This window comes from Triticum dicoccoides, chromosome 1A (assembly GCF_002162155.2).
Source record: "Triticum dicoccoides isolate Atlit2015 ecotype Zavitan chromosome 1A, WEW_v2.0, whole genome shotgun sequence".
In the NCBI taxonomy this organism is placed as follows: domain Eukaryota; kingdom Viridiplantae; phylum Streptophyta; class Magnoliopsida; order Poales; family Poaceae; genus Triticum; species Triticum dicoccoides.
Window position 1 is genome coordinate 514,589,363 of NC_041380.1, and position 22,157 is coordinate 514,611,519.

General features: G+C 45.5%; 1 protein-coding gene and 1 long non-coding RNA gene across 3 annotated transcripts; one reads left to right on the forward strand and one right to left on the reverse strand.

The window, feature by feature from the left end:
* Positions 1 to 11,127: 11,127 nt before the first annotated feature.
* Positions 11,128 to 13,079, reverse strand: LOC119313530 (leucine-rich repeat protein 1-like). Its single transcript, XM_037588938.1, has 5 exons — positions 12,799 to 13,079; positions 11,831 to 11,899; positions 11,677 to 11,748; positions 11,520 to 11,591; positions 11,128 to 11,374 (listed from the first exon to the last, which is right to left on the reverse strand). The coding sequence occupies exons 1-5, from the start codon at positions 13,029 to 13,031 to the stop codon at positions 11,338 to 11,340; spliced, it is 483 nt and encodes a 160-aa protein (XP_037444835.1). The 5' UTR covers positions 13,032 to 13,079; the 3' UTR covers positions 11,128 to 11,337.
* Positions 13,080 to 15,266: 2,187 nt separating this feature from the next.
* LOC119313693 lies at positions 15,267 to 16,942 on the forward strand. 2 transcript variants are annotated; one of them, XR_005152062.1, is made up of 3 exons: positions 15,267 to 15,901; positions 16,364 to 16,614; positions 16,797 to 16,942. It is a non-coding gene; the product is annotated as an uncharacterized LOC119313693 (long non-coding RNA). The 2 variants fall into 2 exon arrangements; XR_005152011.1 differs by having other exon boundaries at positions 16,538 to 16,614.
* The last annotated feature ends 5,215 nt before the right edge of the window (positions 16,943 to 22,157 follow it).

Genomic DNA, 22,157 nt, shown 5'->3' on the forward strand with positions numbered 1-22,157 from the left:
GTGCTTTGGTTTGATGGGGGGCGGGGGGTTTATAGGGGAAGGAAGGTGCTGGCGACGGGGTGGTGGTAGTACGCGTGTGAACTCCTACTCCGCCTCCTTGTCAACACTGTGGCATGGGAAATCAAATGCTACGTGCAGCCCAAAATGGATAAGTTTTGGCCAATGGCAGCTGGCCACCTTTGAAATGCTACGAAATGGTGAACTTTTTGGACAATGGCAGTTGGCCACCTTTTCCTCCGGAAACACCGGTTTAATTTGGACTTATCATCGTTGTTAGAGTAATATGTCCGGTCATATATAACTGTTGCCATTTTGATCGCATCCATTATGCAATATGCATAGTAGTTTTTTGACAGTTATTGAAGTGTACTCCGTGAAGTCATGCACTCATTTTGCTCCATATGCATGGCTTCATATATAACCTCAAAAATCTTGGACAATAGTCGATAGCAAAATATTTCTGTTGACTGAGTCATATGTGAACATGGCATCTTACAACGCATCTGAAGCTGTGAAGCAATGTATATATTCCTGTCCATGTATATATTCATGGAGTTATATCCCTGTCCATGTATATATTTTGGTGAAATACTCCATCCATTCGTAAATATAAGTCTTTTTAGATATTTCAATATGGACTGCATGCGGAGCAAAATGAGTGAATCTACAGTCTAAAGTATATCTATATACATCCGTATGTAGTTCATATTAAAATCTCTAAAAAATACATATATTTAGGAATGGAGGGAGTACATAGTAATTTCTTTTTCTACAGTACCAAACATCTATGTTTTTATGGGTATTATTAACTAAAATAACTACTCCATCCGTTCTTATTTACTCCGCGTATTAGCTTTGGTCAAAGTCAAGCTTTGTTAAGTTTGCTAAATTTATAGACAAAAATATTAACATATACAATAACAATTCAATGCCATTAGATTCATTATTGAATGTACTTTCACATCATATAAATTTGTTATGATACTATTTATATTCTTTTCTATAAACTTGATCAAACTTTAAGAAATTTGACTTCAGTCAACTCTAATATGCAGAGTAAATAAAAATGAAGGGAGTACATAGTTTCTTCATGTGTGATGAGATAAGATTTACATTATTCTTTCCTAGCTAACTTTTTCAACCCACACATCATCCTCTTAAAATCTCGATGCTTGGCCACCTGTAGTTGGTGGTAAAACTTTGTGCATGCTTCGCTATTATGAATATCTAGCGGTTTTTTCACTCTAGAGAAAATTCTAATTTTCTTTTCAGCTTGACTTATTGGTACTTGGCCACCCACCTTTGGATACTCTTGATGTCCTGTGACCGCGGGTGCATTTATAGCATGGCTAAGTGAGATGTTTGTCTGCTAAGATATACATTTATGCCATAAGCAGAGTGATTTTCTTTCTATGGATTCTAAAATTGGGGGACATGGGCTATGCCATGTATTTGAGCGTGGTGGAGGGACTGAGGGACATACCATGAATTTGTGCTATTTAAACAGAATTGACAATCCATGACAGTCGACCATACAAAATACTTTCTCCGCCTAAAATTAGATGACGCTCAAACGGAGTCTAAGAAAGAAGATTTTTGCAAAAGCTTAGCTGTTAATAATTTCATTCTTCAGTTCCAGAAGTGCACATCTGCAAGTTATTACTTGGAATGAACACCTCATATGCCTGTATCAAAGCATCTGACCTGTTAGAAGCAGTTTGTAGGGCCTGCTATAAAATGTTAAAACGCTCAGAACTTGTGTATTTTTTGAAAATCCAAGCAATTTACCAATTACCAGCTATGGTTCTTTCCTAAATCAGGCTCCTTGATTGTGAGCCGCACTAGCATTGAAAGCTTGTGTTCCGCTCAACATGGCAATATTCTCAAAGTACCAAAAAATACCATGTATTATTACTCCATGGATGGAACATTGTTCAGTGCTCCATACATAGCACAAGAATACCTCCCAAAATGGCAAATAATACAACCATCCTTGTGAATGCAGAGTTGTCCAGTAGTCAAGCTGATCGGTCGATAAAAATGGTTAGACCTATGGCACATGGGTCGGGCCGATATTAGCTAAGCAGATTCCAGGACTGAACTGAACAATAATGTATAGCTACCCGATATCTTCGTTTAGCTACAGGGCCAATGCATTGCGTTTGCGTGTATGTGCAGGCGTGCTCTGTCTCTTGCTACATGTTTCAACTCGGGACTTTAGAATCATCCACCTAATTACAAAGATTTGTATAAAATTATATTACAATTACAAAACAACACTTCGTGGTTGAATGGAGCGTTCTCTATGGCGTGCAAATGTACCATTGAAGATGCTATTACCGCATGGAAAGCTTGCATCAGGAGCACTTGAGACAGACCAAAACAAGGAATTTCGGCACCTAGCTACCATCGGCCCTTGTAGGTTATGTGGCCGGGACATTGAGGGTTCGTTCAATGATCTTATTGCTTGCCCTCAAGCAAGAAGTGTCTGGCAAGTCATGCGTACAATTTGGCCTTTGCCTCACCTGTCATAGTTTTGGTATCATATAACTTTTATATTTGCCGACATGATTTTTGTGTGCGCGCATTGTGGTTGGTTGTATGCATCATAACTACGTAGAAATCGAGTATGTGCTCGTTATATTTGTATCCTCTTGATGCTTTATTTTGAGCCAATAAACTTCATCTTTTTCAAAAATGTATATGAGTTGTGTTGCATAATTGCTGCTCGATCCTTTTTGTTTTGTCGTGCCTTATTGGAACACTGTTGATGATAATCACGGCTCAATATTTACAAAGGGACGAGAAGAAGTGGCTCTGTGAGAACACCCGGAAGGAGACCACGAAGTCAGACCGCGAGCATGAGCCGAGACATAAGCAACCAACCAGCCGGCAATCCCGAGTCGTTGTCCTTCGACCGCTCGCTCCCCTCCTCGCCGTCGTCCAGACACCCGCTCCGATCCCCTCTCTGTCTTGGACTAGTTCTCACCCCACGACTGTTGTCCCCCTGCCCCCTGGCATGCCCGACTCTCCTACTCCCCTTTCATCGCCGATCACCCGTTCTCCCGTGGCGACACGACCCTCCCCTCCCACCGGCACGAACTCGTGTGGGTTGTGGGACATAGGCAAGCTCCACCCCGAGCCCGAGGACCCGAGGCATCAGGCACTCTTTTTAGGAGGAGCATAGGGTGAGGGACCTCCTATATGCCGCTCTTAGCAGCAAAGTGCTGATGTTTCGCATAGGGGTAGCTAACCTAGGCCAGCCCATTTGAAGTGGCACGCGAAAGCACGTTCGCGAGACGAAAAAACTCAAAAAAATAAGAGCGCGCTTGCGCCACAACTCAAATCCGCGACTTTGTAGTGATTGGCGCGTTGTGCTACCCACTGCTACTGAGAACCTCTCATGTTAGATTTGTAGTACGACACTTAAAGAAACATAAGACAGCGCTTAAACAACAATTCACAAAAAATCCCAAAAACTATAGCCCGTGTAAGGGGTCAAACCGAGGATCTCCTGCAACTGAATTTTTCAAAATTACGAACATTTTCTTCAAAACGAGAACATTTCTTGAATTTGCAAATAAATTTTGAAAAATATGAAGAGTTTGATGATGAGAACAAATTTGGAAAAGGTGAGATTCTTATTTTAATTTGTGAAGAAAACTTATAAAATTTTGAACATTTTTTGAAATTCCCGAATAGTTTTTGAATTTGTGAACAAAATTTAAAATATGAACATTTTTTGAATTTGCTAACAAAATTTGAAAACATTTTTTAATTGTCAAAAATGTAAACATTTTTTGAATTTGTGAATAAATTTTATAACATGAAACTTTTAAAATTTGTGAACAAAATTTGAAAATGGAAAAATTTTAAATGACGAACATATTCTGAATTTTAGAACAAAATTTTAAAGTCCAAAAAAATTTGGAAACACGAACAATATTTTAATACATGAACAAAAGATTTGTAAAACATGACCATTCTTTGAAATTCCAGATGATTTTTTAAATAATGCGAACTTTATTTGAGTTTATGAACAATTTTTGAAAACATGACCACTTTTTAAATTTTGAAAGTTTTTAAAATAAAAAACATTTGAATTTCTGAACAATTTTCAAAACATGAACTTCTTAAAAAGTGAAATAAACTGGAAAAGCTAAATGAAACGAAAAAGAGAAAAGAAAGAAAAAAGGAAAAGAAGAAAAAGAAACAGAAATGAAAACGAAAAAAGAAAAAGAAATAAAGGGAAAACAGTGAAAAATCAAAAAGAAACAGGAACACCTGTAAAAGAAACAAAGACCAGCTGGGTAGGTGTGGTTTAATCGGCCGGCCATTTCTAGTGCTGCGGGGTTCCTGCTGTGCTTTGCGTCGACAGTTCGACGCAAGGAGCGGCGGATAGGGCTTGCAAGGGGTGAGGACACGAAGGTGGAGTGTTGGGCATTCGGTGTGGACACTATTTAATTTGCTGGGCCATTCACAAATATTACGTCGTACAATAAATTTCCTACAATTCGGGGTCTGCCACGACACATCCTCTGAGGTCCACCAATGGACTCGGCCAGATTTTATGAAAAGCTATAGCAAAGCTAAACCTCATCTAGCATTTTCCTTAAAATCATGGAAAGGTAAAGAGAAAATAAGAATACAATCATGTATTATATCATATAGTATATATCACATGTACGTGGTATACACATATTCATACATAAATAAATTGAGCATTGATCGGGCATCCTAATTCAGTAACTAAGCTTTGCATCAATGCATCGCTGCAGTAAAGGGAGGAAAACAGTTGAGCTTCTTTGGGTCCCTTTATCAATTTTAAGTTGTGATTGTCATCAACAATGTTCCAATAAGGCACGGGAGAAACAAAAAGGATCAAGCAGCAATTATGCAACGCAGCTCATATACTTTCTTTCTCAAAAAAAAAGATAAATTATATTGGCCCAAAATAAAGCATGAAGAATATAAAAATATAAAAATCACATATCCGACTTCTGCATAGTTAGGATACACACAACCAACCACAACGCACGCACACACAAAAGCATACCGGTAAATATAAAAGTCATATAAGACCAAAGCTTGAAAGTTATGCGCAGGCGAGAGAAAAAAAGCCAAAGCTATTAGATCCGTGATCGACAAACTACAATAATGGCCGCATCAATCATCTCATGACACTACACAGGCGACAAGGTTTTTCAACAGCAACGCTTTCAGGAAAGGAGTGAAACTCAAGCGTCGTCCTCATCGGATGTAACCACCAAGGCCAGAATTCAGGTTTTCACCCTAATCAATCCGAGCATATCCGAGAAATGCCTTCAGCAAGGTAACAACGTAAAAGAAACATCGTCATTGCCAGGTATAACTAGCTTGGGTTAGACCTAGGTTTTCACCTCGAAGCTGGAAACTGGATGCTTGAAACATCAAAGTTACTTTTCCGTGATACCAACAGCTGCATGTGATGTGATTGCTGCTGCTATCCATCCAATTCAAAGTGATTATCCATAATTTACATCTCACCACCGAAGTCAATCACTGAATCTTGAGAGATGAACACTCCTGAAAATCGTTCAATGGCCATAGTTGTCGTGGAGGCGTAGGGGCCTAACCGCAGCTGTACATCTGCCCGGCTCCTCCGTCACAGTCGTGTGCCTCCATGCTGTTGGGAGCCGCCTCTCACGCCACTCCAGCCATGGCACAGCGCCCCCACCAACCGCTTACAGATCGGCGCCCCTATTGGTCACCGAGCCCCACGGCCCAACAAGACGCAGCGCTGCTGCGAGAGAGCGCCTCGCCGCCGCTGTCGGCCATGCGGGCTTCACTAGGTGGCGTCCTTCGCCGACAGCGTGGCAGGAGTAAGAAGGTGAGGGCGCTGACGGCGCTAGGTTGAAGACGTGCTCATGTCGCCCCTGGTAGGACGACACGTGGCTAAGCGTTTTTCTCGGATCGTCTCGAAGGTTGGTTGGTTGACACGGCTAGGCCGGCCAGCTACTATAACTGGGGAACCCCCCGCAGCTCGTATACTACAGGGAGTATTACCAACCTCTCTGCTTCTGTCAGTAAAGGCGAAAGTCTTCAATCCTTGAGAGAAAGCAAATATATATAGTGTTAACATGTGTAAGGTCTGGGTTTTGTATGCCATACATGTAGTGTGTCTTTCCCTCTGTATTTACCTGTATCTTGGGAGACAAAACACCGATTGCATCCCTTATACCTATATATATGTGCCTAGTGCACGATTAATCATTTATCGATGCACCAAATCATTCTCTATATGGTATCTATCGCAAGTCGATCTCCCCGCTTTCGCTAACCCTAGTTCTAGCCGCCGCCGCCTCGGGCCGCCGTCGCCGTCCACGCCGCCACCGCTACCCACCTCCCCGCCACACCGCCCTCCAGCCGTGCCGCCCTCTCCACCCCACCGCGCGCGCCCTCCCGTCGCGTCGCCTGATCCACCTCGCCGTGCCGCCCCCCTTCACCACCTCTTCGCCATCATGTTGTCCAACACCTCCACCTACTCCAACCCCTTCGCTGTCGACCTTGCAGAAATCCATGACATCAACGTCCATGCCCGCGTTCCCGTCATCTTCGACGCCTCCAACTTCACATACTTTGCGTGGAAGACGTACTTCACGCTGCTCTTCCGCGAGAACAACCTCGTGGATCATGTGGATGACACCGTTTACTCCCGCGCCATGGTGGATGACACTGAGTGGACCGTGATCGACGCCACCATCATCAGGTGGTTCTTCACCACCATCTCCAAGGACCTCTTTCACAAGGTCGCGAGTGCGGATGACGCCGCCCGCGCCTTGTTGGTCAAGCTGAACGGCCTCTTCACCGACAACAAGCTTCAGCGCCGCGTTTTTTTACAGCAGAATTTTTTTGACTGTCACCAGGATGAACAGTCCATTGATGACTACTGTCACCGTCTGAAGACGTTGGCGGATGAGCTCCGTGACATTAGCGCCAAGGTTGATGACGACCTCCTCCTCAGCACGCCCACTGCCAGCCTCAACGAGGACTTCAGCAACGCTGCCTCCAACTTCACCTTGATGCCGGAGCCCTCCTTCCCTAAGTTTGCGGGGTACTTGCGGTTGGAGGAGCGCCGGATGAAGGGGGTCAAGAAGCGTGTGCAGCATCACGCCCTCGCCGCCGGCACCTCCCATGGCGCCCCACCACCGGCCGCCCCACCAGCGCCGCGCCAACAACCGCTGCCCCCCGCGCCTCCGGGGTACTTCCCCCCTACTGCCCACGCCCCCCGCCCCTCCCGCTGCCCCCCAGCAGCCAGGTGGCGGGCGCCGCTGCAACCGCCGCGGGGGCGGCCTCAAGCAGCAACAGGCGCCGGGGGGGATGGGGGGGCTTGTCCGCAACAGCAGCAGGTCAACCCTTCATGGACGTACGTCACCAACCTGTGGACCGGCGTTGTCCACGCATACTCGATGCCGATCCCTCAGGCTCCCGCTCCGGGCATCCTTGGACCTCGTCCAGCGAGCCACCAGACCCTCTTCGCCGCGCAGAACGCCGCTCCTACAGCGGCTACGGTGCCACGCCTCAGCTCGCGCCCGCCTATGGCGGCGCCGCCCCCGCGCCCACCTACGGAGGGTTTTACCCTTCTCAGGTGCCGCCGCCGTGGGACCCGGCCCTTCTCGCCGCCCTACACTCCGTCCCATCACCGAGTTCATACGGTGGCGGTGGTGACTGGTACATGGACTCGGGCGCCACCGCTCACATGACTGCTCATCCCGGTAACATCACGTCTGCCACTGTTGTTCATACTCCCACTCGCATCACCGTTGGTAACGGTTCCTCTCTACCCATTACACATGTCGGTCATATGTCGTTTCCTTCTACTTCTACTCCCTTTAACATGTCTAATGTTCTCGTGTCTCTCAACTTAGTCACTAATCTAGTTTCTGTTTGTCGTCTTGCTCGTGAGAATCGTATAACTGTTGAATTTGACGATATCGGCTTTTCTGTGAAGTACGCATGTACATGGATGGCACTCCACCGATGTGACAGCCCGAACGAGCTTTACCCGGTGCATCCCTCCGGTGCCACCACCACCCGTCGTCCCGCCGCCTTCGCCGCTAGTGTTGATCTTTGGCACGCCCGCCTCGGTCACCCCAACTCCACCGTTATGCGTCAGATTCTTCAGAGTTTTTCTTTCTCATGTAATAAGGTTGACGACCACACTTGTGAGGCTTGCCGTCTTGGCAAGCACGTTCGTCTTCCCTTTAACGAGTCTACAAACATTTTCACCTTTCCGTTTCAGTTATTGCATAGTGATGTTTGGACGTCCCCGGTTGCAAGCAACACGGGCTATCTATACTATTTGGTGATATTGGATGATTTTACTCATTATGTGTGGACATTTCCTCTTCGTCGCAAGTCCAACGCTCTTGCCACTCTTACAGCTTTTTATTCATATGTCACCACACAGTTCGGTCGTCCCATTCTCGCCTTGCAAACTGACAACGGCAAGGAGTTTGACAGCGTCGCCGTCCGCAATCTTCTTGCATCGCACGGCACCATTTTTCGCCTCACTTATCCCTACACGTCACAACAGAATGGTCGCGCCGAGCGCGTCATTCCCACCCTTAATGACTGCGTCCGCACGTTGCTCTTCCACTCCTACGTGCCTCCTCGGTTCTGGCCGGACGCGCTCGCGACCGCCAGCCTTCTCATTAACATTCGCCCGTGTCGTTCGCGCTGGAACTATACTCCTCACCAGCTTCTCTTCGGTGCGGTTCCATCTTATGATGGTCTTCGCATTTTTGGGTGTCTCTATTATCCTAGCACCGCGTCCACTGCTCCTCACAAACTCGCTCCCCGGTCGCTTCCATGCATCTTCCTTGGTTATCCTCCCAACACCAAAGGTTACGGTGCTATGATCCAGTGTCCCACCGTGTTTTCACTTCGCGGCATGTGTACTTTGATGAGATGGTGTTCCCGTTTCAGCACGTACCGTCACCCTCGGCGTCTTCCACGGCGCGGTTCGCCCCTGCCTCCTGCTCTGGCGAACCGACCAGCCGCGCACTGGGCTCGGCCCTGCCCGCCCTCCCTGCGCCGGCGGCCCCCGTCACCGCGGCCCCTTCGGTGGCCCCTGTCGCTGTGGCCCCCTCGGTGGCCCGCGGCCCCTACTGCGGCCCCCTCGGCGGGTCCCGTTGCCGCAGCCTCCTCGCCCGCCCCCGTCGCTGCGCCTCCCTCGGCGGCCCCCTTGGCCGCCCCCGTCGCGGCCCCCTCAGCCGCCCCCGTCATCGCTGCTGCACCCCTCACTGGTGTGGTCACTCGGGTTCGGACTGGGACACTTCGTACTAGCACGTGCTCCACGTCTGACGAGTACGCATGTGCTGCATCTACCTCGGCACCGTCTCCACTCCCCACCTCTGCTCGTGCAGCCCTTAGGTATCCGAACTGGCTTGCTGCAATGTGTGAGGAGTTTGACGCCCTGCAGCGCAACCGTACGTGGCAGCTTGTCCCGCGGCCTCCCCGTGCCAATGTGATCACTGGCAAGTGGGTCTTCCACCACAAGACTCACCCCGACGGCTCTCTCGAGTGCTACAAGGCGCGTTGGGTGGTGTGCGGCTTTCGCCAGCGTGCCGGCGTGGACTTCACCGACACCTTCGCCCCGGTTGTCAAACCGGGCACGATTCGCGCTGTCCTCCAGCTTGCTGTTTCTCGCACCTGGCCAGTTCACCAGCTTGATGTGTCTAATGCTTTTTTGCATGGTCATCTCGACGAGTAGGTGTTTTGTCAGCAACCTACTGGTTTTGTCAACACCGACTATTCGGACCACGTGTGCTTGCTCTCTCGTTCTCTCTACGGGTTGAAGCAGGCGCCTCGGGCCTGGTACCAGCGGATCGCGGCCTTCCTTCAGCAATAGGGGTTCCAGTCCACACGGTCCGATGCCTCCCTGTTTGTTTATCACCAGGGTTCCGCCACCACGTACCTCCTCCTGTACATTGACGACATCATCCTGACTGCCTCCTCGCCAGCGCTCCTTCAGCAGATCACAGCTCACCTCGGCACTGAGTTCACCCTCAAAGATTTGGGGGCTCTCCACTACTTCCTAGGCATCGAGGTTGTGCGCCGGGCTACTGGCTTCTTCTTGCATCAGCAGAAGTACGCCTAGGAGCTCTGGAGCGAGCGGGCATGCTTAACTGCAAGCCTGCTCCTACGCCTATCAACACGAAGGCTAAGGTGTCCGCCGTCGAGGGATCTCCGGTGTCCGACGCTCCCTTCTATCGCTCCATCGTCAATGTGCTTCAGTACCTCACACTGACGCGCACGGACATTCAGTACGCTGTCCAGCAGGTGTGCCTTCACATGCATGCTCCTCGTGATACTCATTGGGCTCTGGTGAAACGTATCCTTCGGTACATACGTGGCACCATAGCTATGGGTCTCACCCTGACGGCATCACCTGTGTCGCCTACTCCGACGCCGACTAGGCTGGGTGTCCCGACACTCGAAGCTCCACTTTCGGCTACTACGTCTACCTTGGGCCCTCTCTGATTTCGTGATCATCTAAACGACAACCCATGGTCTCACGGTCGAGTGCCGAGGCCGAGTATAGGGCCGTGGCCAACGCCGTTGCGGAGTGCTCTTGGCTCCGACAACTACTTCAGGAGTTGCTATGCGAGGTTACCAAGGCGACGCTTGTTTACTGCGACAACAACTCCGCGGTGTATCTCGCTGCCAACCTTGTCCATCACCGACGGGCGAAGCATATTGAGCTCGACATTCACTTCGTCAGGGAGCACGTCGCACTTGGTCGTGTTCGAGTTCTCCATGTGCCCACCGATCAGCAGTTCGCCGATTTCATGACGAAGGGACTACCCACCTCGACGTTTGAGGGTTTTCGGTCCAGTCTCTGCGTCACCGGCGACGCTTCGACTGCGGGGAGGGGGGGGGGTGTTGAACATGTGTACATGTATGTAGGTCTGGGTTTTGTATGCCGTACATGTAGTGTCTCTCTCCCTCTGTATTTACTTGTATCTTGGGAGAAGACACCGGTCACACCCCTTGTACCTATATATATATGCCTAGTGCACGATCAATCATTTATCAATGCACCAAATCATTCTCTACATATAGTACTTATATAGGCTCGAGCATCAGTTGGCGATTTTATTAGGGGAACACAAACAGCAACAGCCACATCGATCACAGCTTGTAGAGAACAGAAACTAATCAACATGTCTACTCTGGCACGCGCACACACAGCTTAACCTCGCTGGCGAATCCAGCTACTCCATGAACCGACGCCGCCCGCTTTGCCAGCTGCATGCTACCACCAGTTTATTTCACTCAGGCGACCAGCGCCATCTAGCACTTCTTGCCCAGACGCGGGTTGTGGGGAAAGCTGCACCAAATCAACAATGGAGATGCATGCATGGTCAGCGCTTACAAGCAGTGGTGGAAGAAATACATGTACTCCTATATAGCAACAAACAACTTGATTATCGGAAGTATACTGAAAGTGGATGCGCTGCATGCTTACTACATACCTACGACGAGGTATGTGCTTAAACGGTCCAGCGGTTGGAATCGGGCCGCAGAAGTTGTTGTTTGAGAAATCCCTGCAAGTGAAACGACGGTGGATGAAGCGAAGTGCGCGGAGAACAATTGGAATGCCAAGAATGCATGATACTGAGCTCCACTCACGCATTTGTCAGCTTGGACAGCCCAACCAGTTCCTTTGGGATCGGGCCGGTGAAGTGGTTGTCATAAACAGCCCTGTTGATCGGATGCCAAGAGAGTTAACAGTGTCATTGGTAAATTGTCACAGGCAGAAATAAACTGGGTTGAAGAGGCTCACAAATATTCTAGGCGGTCCAGTTGGCCAAGCTCCGGCGCCAGCGGTCCGGACAGGTTCAGGGGGCAATGACTCTGTTAAAACAAATTAATATCATTACTACTCCAGTAAAAATTAGATGCGTCCAGAAATACAAAAAGGACAGTGTTCCATCCCTCAGAAAAAAAAAGGACAGTGTTCCAAGCAGTCACTCAACATGAGGAGGCCTTGACTGGGCCAGATTCATCGTCTTCAGGTCCACGAGTTTTGGACTAGGCCTAGCAGATTCGCCCAAATTCATCTTTTTTTTGTGTGTAAAAAAAACTACACACTTAACTATGTTCAGAATCTTCTAATCTAAAAATAAATAAATTCAAATGACCGAGCAGTACCAAAAACCCACGAGTTTTACTCCATGGATTTGCTCCTCTTCAAAAAATAAATAAAAGAGGAAAAGGGCATCTGCTCCACTCCGAAGACCAAAAACCTTCTAAAAAAATGAGTAGCAAAAATTGTGCATCAAACCAAAAGATTAATTATATAAAATCGCATAAACCAAACACGGCACATTAGATCAGCAAGATCGACAATCGTAGTCGACTTGCTGATCCAGTTCCACACCGGCAATGCCAATAGTTCGAACAAGGGTGGTGATGGATATACAAAGCACTTTCCTCCATTCCAAAATAATTGGATTTTAGAATCTTTCTAAGTCAAACTTTACAAAGTTTAACTAAGCCTATAGAAAAATCCGCAAAAATCTACTATATCAAATATATATATGAAAATATATTTCTTCATGAATCTAATGCAACAAATTTTGTTTTATAGGTGTTGATATACTTCTATATAGACTTGGTCAAACTTAATGAAGTTTGACTTAGGACAATCTCGAACACCAATTGTTTTGAAATACGTGGGGTACCGGAGGCACGCACAGGGATGGAATAAAAATTTCACGTATGGGAATGGAGGTATCCAAGTCTACTCACATGCGGGTGACGCGTTTGTTGTCGTCGCAAGTGATGTAGAACCAGGTGCAAGGGTCCACCAATTGCGGGTCCCAACTCTTCAATGCACCGTTGGGGTCATGTAAGCCGCTCTTCAGGGCCAAGAGCGCGTCAATGTCCTTCGCCGCCACCGGCGCCAGTAGAAGGGTCGATGCGACCGTCGCAAGGACGATAACCGATAGGGGCAGTAGTGATCCGGTCGCCATGGGCGCCATAGGTGCAAGGCAAGGCTAGTTGGGTCGTGATGTGAGGGAAGTGGGCGAGCACGGTGGTAGATTGTATGTGGTTTTTATGGAACGGATTCGTGTGAGGGATTTTAAATAGGTGGCGCATGGGGCGAGGATGGTGGTGTGCACTGGAACGGGGGGATACGTGCCACCGGTTACTAATGCTAAAAAACACGACGACCTTAAGATATGATGCATGCATTGAAAGAGTTATATCTATACGCTCATCTCATGTGCGCTCATTTTAATGCCAAAGATATAATCTTATGATACAATGCATGCATTAATATATAATCTTATGATACGATACGCTCATTGTAATGCCAAAGATATAATCTTACGATACGATGCATGCATTGATAGAGTTAGACCTATACACTCATATAATGCTAAAGATATCATCTTATGGACATACGATATGATGCGTTGGGACTAATAAAAGAAATATCGTCAAATATTTTTTCATTCACTCACAATCAGTTTTTATATAATAAACGTATTGCCTTTATTGATATTTTTATGCAACTCTATCTATGTCAAACATTGCAGTTTCATGCTGGTAAATGTGGGTTGAAGCTACGAGAGGGCACGTCCTGCACGCATGGGCATATGAACCCACTTTTCAGAAAAATGCATTTTAAGCACGTTTCAAAATGTCAAAAAAATTGAAAAAATCATGCATACATCCTCGCAATATGTGTGCACGGCACAAAGTTTCATGAGGAAATCTTTTTTTTTTGCCTCTGCAAAAAAATCCATTGCTTTTAAGTAGCGTTCCATGACACATTTTTTTTCTTTTTTGCACAGGCCAGAAAAAGTTATTTTTCCACGAAACTTTCTGCGTGCACATAAAATGTGAAGATGTACACGTGGGACTTTTTTCAAAACTTTTTGGTATTTAGAAATAAGTTCTCTAAAGTGGATTAATTTGCCTACGGTTCATCCATGCACTTCTCTTAAAGCTATAGGCGATATTACCATACACAGTAGGTAACCTTATCTCTTTGATATTTTCGAGCCTGCAATTCCGACAATGCCATGTTTCCCCCAAGGCGTTCATATAACTCTTTACATAGAAGACTTGTCCGGGTTGCCTGTTAGAATTTGTGGGTTAAATAAATGACATGTCGTTAGCCATAGCTGGTCAAGTTGTCTCTGATGTTCTGGAACAGGTAGTTCCAATATTGCCGGGCCCTTTGTGAGGTGTTTGTATAAATTTATACAGTGTATCATATATTGGCCAGATTTTATGATGGAAATTGTGGGCTAAAGTTATATGGCATGTCACTATGCATAGCTGGTCACCTTTTCTATTGACGGTATGGACCTATGACTGGTCTCCCTGAGTTGTTCATGCAATGACTCTATACATGGTGTCGATCAGGGACGGCCCTGGGCCATGGCGACGAGTGCGACGGCCTAGGGCCCAGCCCAAACAAGGGTCCATAGCCTGTGAATAGCAGTATCTCTACTCCTAATGTCTCAGTTGGTAGGTCGCGTTCCGGGTTTTATTTTGGTCCCACCATTTTCATTTGGTTTTTTTTCACTGGGTTTTTTTCGACGGTTTTCTCGTCCCTTCCCCGCACGTAGCAAAAAAACAGCCAGCGAAGGTCCCCTCGATCTATGTATTCTATCCTACGATCTCTCAAAGACGCCCCAGCCCCCAATACGAGCCGCCGCCGAGATCCAAGATGAGCCGCCGTCGAGGACCGAGTGGAGCCGCCGCCGCCGCTGGCCAGGCTCTCCACGATGTGCGCGCCGGGGCGCCGCTCCCGCTCCCGAGCATAGCAGCAGCGGCGGAGCCCCGCCGCCGACGAGCTCTCTCTGGCGGAGGAGGGCGGGGGCGAGCTCGCCGTCTCCCTCGCGCTCAACAATCTCTTGTCCCACGCCGTCGCCCGCTTCACGGCCTACTTCAGCCTCATGCTCCCGCATCGACCGGCTCTTCGGCGCGGAGGACGTCCATCAGGCGGCGGGCGAGATCTCCGGCCGGGATGGGCCACTGCCTCCACCATCAGCGCCTCTTCGTTGCCGCCGCCGCCGCCGCCGCCGACATGTGCGAGGGATGTATGTCTTCTTCAAAGAACGAGTTGAATGAAGGATGCAGAGGAGACAGGCTCCATGGCGTGTTCCTGCTGTAAAGCTCTCGACCTCTCGTACAGGTACACGTTTCTTCTTCACGCGAGTTTGAAAACACACATACTACCGCGAGCCGGAGATCCATCCACCCAGTTATGGATCCATCAGGTACAAGCCACTAGCCACCAGGTAATAGAGATTTCCCCTCTGATTTAGTTGGATTGGGGGAGGCTAGAGAGGCTTGCTTGTTGTTGTGTTTTCTGCGTGAGAGAGCAGAGAGAACTGAGAGATCACATGGATCCAGTGTACAGATGAGCTTTTGGTGTGGGGGTGGTGGTGGTGGTTGAGGTAGCAGGGAGAGGATGGTCACTAGATGGAAGAGTGCAGGGAATGTTGCTTGCTACTGCTACTGCATGTGCTATTGTGTTATTTTGTAATATTTCTGAACTGTTAGCGATATTGCCGCAGTGAGATGAGCTTATTTTGTAATATATGGTCTTTTCCAGTGCATTGCAAAACTAACTAATAGTTTGTGATCTGACACCCTGGTAACCTCATGATTGGGTGGTGCATGCAGGGCACACCTCCGAGCTAGCCGATGCTTAGTATACCAGTGTTCTGCTGCATCCGGTGCGACCTCAAAGAATACCTTCGTCTAGCTGGCCGTTGAGCACCTTAGGGACGACGAGGTGCAGTGCCTGGGGTGTAAGCAGTTCAACTACACGATGAAGTGAGTAAAGGGGTTAAGACGGTTGCGTTGTGCGTGCGCTGCTTGCTTGCTGGTGAGTGTCGCCTCTGTGACTAGGTGTTCTTTGTTGTCCATGCCCTCTGTAGTTTAAGGTGTTTGTTCTTTTATGCAATGCTCGCTCGCCCAAAGTATGTACGATCTTTACCATAGTACATTAGCTAGCTATAGGAGATGTCATCTTTGTGCTTTTCTTCTTCCTGAACACGCATATGGATGTTTGTGCATTGGAACAGCATGTCTTTCGGATCAACTGTTCCCTGCTCTGACTTCGCCTTTTAATTTGACTGAATATCTACTTACGCTCTCCAAGATTGTTCCTGTGAGTTTCTTTAAAACCTATTTGTGCACCCAGCTAGATCATACAATTGTTAATGTATGGAGTTTTTTATTGGGTCTGTTTATCTCAGGGCTCTGACGCGCCGATTTCGTTTAGACAATTTTTAGAGCCAGTATTTACTCCAGAGAATACTCTTTATATTGTTCAATCTCGGTGTAGGTCTAATTTCTCGGAAACAGTTTCAGTCAATGCTGGGCCGAAACCTCTTAAACTCATTAAGTAGCGTTCTTGGAGAGTTGAAATCTCATTTCATTGATGATGTATTGCGCTGCGTGTTGGTTAAGATGAAGCAAGGAGAAAACCATTGACGATGTATTGTGATGCATGTTTCAGTCAACTTGTTGGACAACTGTACACGTATGTGTTTTTTCAAGCCCACTGATTTCAGCCTCTCCGTCTCCTTCAAGCCGGTAATTAATTGGTTAACTGAACATACTATTTGAGAAGGGACAATGGAAGAAACCTCAACTATTCCCCTTAGTTCATGTTGTCTCTACAATTTACAATTGTATATGTAGTGCTACCTGAATTAAATTCTGGCAACTAAGCTCATGCAGTGCTTAAGATTAAATGGGATATAATGGAAATGCAGATGAGAAGTTCAGGGATATTCCTGGGAGTGCCTATTATGTGGCTCCGGAGGTGCTGAAGCGGATATATGGAGCCGATAATTGCATATGGAGTGCTGGAGTTATACTCTACATTCTGCTGTCTGGCATTCCTCCTTTTTGGGCAGCAGGGCAGGTGCGTTCTCTGGCTGGTTATGTCAATCAATTTTGGGGCTGTGATGGATGAGACTGGAAGGTGAATATAGTTATCCTACAGGAACCCTCCCTTGGTTTTAATTACCTGAGAATGAGTAAGGTCTATTTGATGTTGTTCTTCAAGGTTCTATTCATTTCTCATTTGATCCCTGGCCATCAATTTCTAACGGGGATAAAGAATTACTCCCTCCGTTCCTAAATATAAGACCTTTTAAATATTTTAATATGGACCACATACGAAGCAAAATGAGTGAATCTACACAATAAAAATGTCTATATACATCCATATATAGTCCCTATTGAATTATCTAAAATAGCTTATATTTAGAAACGGATGAAGTACAACAAACGGGAGAATCAGACATAACTCTGTTATGTGAGTAGAGAACGTGAGTGCATATGCTTATTGGGGTCGGTCAACATGGTTCAGTTGGCATAACAAGCTCCAACGGACACAACTTTTCATGAATTGAATTGATTGAATGCCCTTAGTAAGTTCTCGATAGAATTACCTCTTCTTACAAGGATGAGAAACTTAAGTGTTTTTCATTTATTTTGTGCAGATCCTCATGTGAAGCATAAATTTCATTGTATCCAAGGAGATATCAAATGCTGAAAACATGGGACTCAAAATGTATAGAGAGTCGGAGACACTGCTAAACTGTCATTTATGGGTGTCTACCAAATTCACTATCAACCACTGTTGTAGAACCGGCGGTATGTTAAAATTTATTTTGGTTTTATTAGTCCATGTAGAGATGCTATGCTCAGCTATTGATTTGACACTTGTGATATCCAATTACACTCTCGTGGCTTGTATGTTGCTCGAAGATGCTCACAAGTCTGGTTGGGAACGTTAACCTTACTCTTAGGGACCATTATTTGAAACAGTACTCTGTCTACTACTCCCTCCCATGATATAGCTTAAAAAATGTTCTTATATTATGGGACGGCAGGAGTATATGCTAAGTTGTGTACTGATGTATAGATATCTGATTTTGTTCATTTTGCATTAGGTTGGGAGGACATAGACTAAGAGCTATATATGATGATTCTACAAAAGATAATGTACTGGAAGACATGAGAACTTTTAGGATGCTACAGTGTAAAAATATTTGGAATATGGTATGGTTTGCCGGACCGGAACCAAAGCAAGAACGAGAAGGAGCTTAAGTAGGGCCATGTCGGGGTGTCGCCACAATAGGAAATTGTCGCTGGTGCTAGATACCAGGGGAACCAAAAAATCTTTTTTCTACAAAGGTAACGAACTTTTTGGGTCTAGAGGGACCAAGATGAGCAGGCCATCAACATCCTATTCCTGCTTATCTTTGTTTTCTTTGTATCTGTATTATTAATCTTGGTTTCAACTGGGTGTTGAGTGCAATCTTCCGGGTGCAATCCTCAAATATGGGATGTCGTACTAGCCTTAATTCAACATCTGGAATGGCTTATGATGGCATGGAGTACCATCATTTCGGCTGCTTGCGGCGGGGAGTGTGGCCGGTGCTTGCGGCAGCAGCGAAGCGGCGTGCACGAGCGCAGTGTAGGCAGTGGCCAAAGGCTCATCGGCCGCTGCGAGTACGCCGTTGGCACCAGGTTCATGACATTGTAAAAAAAATCTTGATTCAATATTCTTTCGTCATTATTCCTCTTTCATGTTCTTGATCCTTGAAGATACTTGCTAGATTTCTAGCTGATATTTTTTGGTAGTATAAGCTCGATGTATATGGCCTGATATGACCTGATTCAGAGTACATTGTGTTCTGAAGCTTTTTACTGTATGGTTCTCTCTTGAAAGAATTCAAGCCATTGTTCAATGGGAGAGAACAGTTGTAATCCTGAAATAAATGTGGTACCTATTCAACAGCTGACACAATTGCCACTGAGATCATTATTTTCCTTTTTTATTCAGGTTTTCAACATCACAAATTTCATACTAATGGAGTGGAGCTACCAAAATATCTATTGAGGTAAAATCACTATATACATATTGTTTTCCCCCCATTGCGTCAGGCGACACGCATCTGTTGCAAAGAAATAGGCATCACCTGCGTGCTTGCTTTTGTTCGTTTCTAGCCGGCAAGAATCCATCGAGTCTTCCTCTATGTGTGCAACCTTGCCAGCATGGGAATCAATCAAGGTAGGGGCAGCCAACGTTAAGTATGTGCAGTCTTGCCGGGATCCAATCTATTGACTCCTTCAGCTAGCTTTGCACTATGTGCACGACGTCCATGCTCGAAAGCACTTTGCAAGTGGACCATGCACGGCTCCACCGGCCTTGCGTCAACAATTCAAATCCTTATCTTATACTTCCTCTGTCTAAAAAAGCTTGTCCCAAGCTTGTCCCTTAAATGGATGTATCTAGCACTAACTTGGTGCTAGATACATCCATTTGAGGGGCAAGCTTTTTCGGACAGAGGGAGTACTACTAGATAGACACGTACTTTTTTTATGCAATTCTTAATTTATAGAAGCAGAAGAACTGATTATGTGAATTGAATGTATAATCCCATGTGTAGGTGCTATCCAAGTGTTGTGATTATTTAGCACACATAACTTGCAGGGAGATAACTCTATAGTATGAAGACTTTAAAATACGAGTGCGTGTCGTTGGTGTTTTTGAAACCATCTTCCATCACGTCTAATATTTTTGTATTTCATAATAGTAATTGTTCAGCCTTTGACTGACATATGGATGATATTTGTAATATATATCTTTCTTCCATATGACGGTAACATTATGATGAAGGTGGAACCATAGAGAGATGTGTATTTTTAATTGAGATATTTTCAGGAGTACCTTGTGAAGCTGATATATCTTTCTTTTACAAGATATGGTTGCACTTGCTTCATCTACATAGGCTGTCTGGAATGCCATGAGGCCGGGATTGGTGTAGGAAATCTTCAAAGCTATTATATTGGTCTCAAGAAACTTGCAATACATCAATGCATTATTATTTTTAATTTTTTTGCTGACACCACAGCTACCACCTCTTCACTAAATGACAGAGGTTGCCAGCAACTGCACATGGAAAGATTTAATGTTATATTATGTCTACTAATCAATAAGGAGGGAGATCAAATTACTGCTCTCAAATATTCACCTGATTGATTTTGAAAAGAGGGTTAAAAATGGTGTTATGAATGAAGATGGATGGGGTTGAGGGCTGGGAGAAAGATGTTGTATTGCAAGAAGAAGTTAGTTAAGAAGACTGACGATTATGAGAATGAAGGACACAAACTTTTGAATTAGACCAATTGTTTGATCGATCATTCTTGTTCTCTTGAAAACGATATATGGTCAATTTTAGTATTCTGATGTGATTGAAGAATATAGGAGGGACAAAGAGATGTGCTATTGCCAGGACAGTTATGACTCTCTATTAAGGTATTCAGGTATGATTGTCCATGGTCATGCTTCTCCTGTTCACCTGGAAGTTTATTGATGGGAGGGAAGCCACTTCTGCTTTGATGATTTCTTGGAAGTTCAGGTTAAAACACTTTCGCTCTTAAAGTCTGTTTATCAATTCTTTGGATAACCTATTTAATGATTGGTTTTGATTTTCATACAGCTAGGTGAATTTACAATACAAGTCAAATTATTTGCGAGAGAATTTCATTCCCTAGAATCATTGTCATTCTTGTTGCCTACAAGGTACTTGAAGAAAATGCCCGAGACATATTTTAAGGAGTATAATTCAGCACTAAGGCTATTATTACAACGATGGAATCTTTGTTGTGGTAGTTATGTCTCCAAATGCGTCGATCCCTATCGGCTACTGAAGTAAACTTATTTATTTTTTCTGTGTCGATTTCTATTGGCTTACTGATAGCTTATTTATTCTTTTCGAATTTTAATTCCTTGATCTTTGCCTCTGCCCATCTCCATATCACACAGAAGGTGCTCAGTGCAATGCATCATGCAGTGATTCCATGATAGGAATTAGGAACTGCTCATCATTTGAATGTTTCTACAATTTTCCTGCTTGTTAGAACATGTTTGATGTACTTACACATTAACAAAAATGACCTGTAACATTCATGAAAATATTTGGGTTTGGTCATCTACTTTTTTACTGTTTATTTACTCATGAAGATAGCAGATGTTCCTGTTTTTAAATATAGTTATATGTGCTTCCAGTTGGTAGAGATCAAAGTATTAACTCGCTGATGTAGGGACAAAGAGCTCTTTTATAGACACTACTAGCAGTGGATACAGGGTGAGCCTTTTTGAAATTGTTTGGGGGGGGGGCTTGGGGGCACGGCTGGGCCATTTTTTGCCCTTTTTGCATCGCCGGCAGAGAAAAAAGGCTCCTCGGGGGGGTGGCTGGAGATGCTCTAAGTATACAGTAGCATATTTGACAGATGAGCATTGGAAACTCTTCTAAATCTATGTTTAGCATTTAACAATGAACTATGTAATTTAATCAATAGACTCACTTCAGTTGCCATGCTAACTGAAAATCTATAAGTCAAATGATGCGACTGTCAAGTGGAAGTTACTTATATTTTTTCTTACGTCACTTGAGAAGTTTCTTTTTAGCAAGCTTATTTAAGTGCAGCCGAAGTGTACTATGTTTTTTAGACGATCTCCATGTTTTCTATTGAGATCAGAGAGCGGCTGAAGTAGTGATGGGACTACACCATTTTTAGGTTCTGAAGGCAAAGCTTCTTACAGAGTTAGTCACATATGTCAGTTCTGTGAGTAGAAGAAATCTTGATAGCTTGTTGCTTCTGCTCAGTGTGCTTGGTGCATAAATTGATTGCTTGCTGCAAATGTTGTTTAGTGTCCTATTTCATGGTAGCTGCGGATGCTATATATTTGGTGATTTTGTTGCCGATATTTGGAGTGCTAGGAGAGTTTCTAAACTACTGTCACGACATTATAGATAGGATAGTGAACCAATGTGACATATGTATAACATTTCATGTGAGATTCTTTGCAACAAACAGCATGAGCGAGCGGTCCATATATTATTTTCATCAAGCCGTACAATTTTTTTGGTTAGGATAGAAGGGTTGTTGGTTGCTTCAAGAGTTAATAACGAGGGCCCCAGCGAGAAATGTCCTGTTAAGACGGGAATCCGAGCGGTAAGTGGAATGTCCGACAAGAAAGGTAAGTGTGCGTCGTGGGATGGGGTTTTCGTGTTGGGACCGCATGTTGGGATAATATATGGGATGGATTTGTG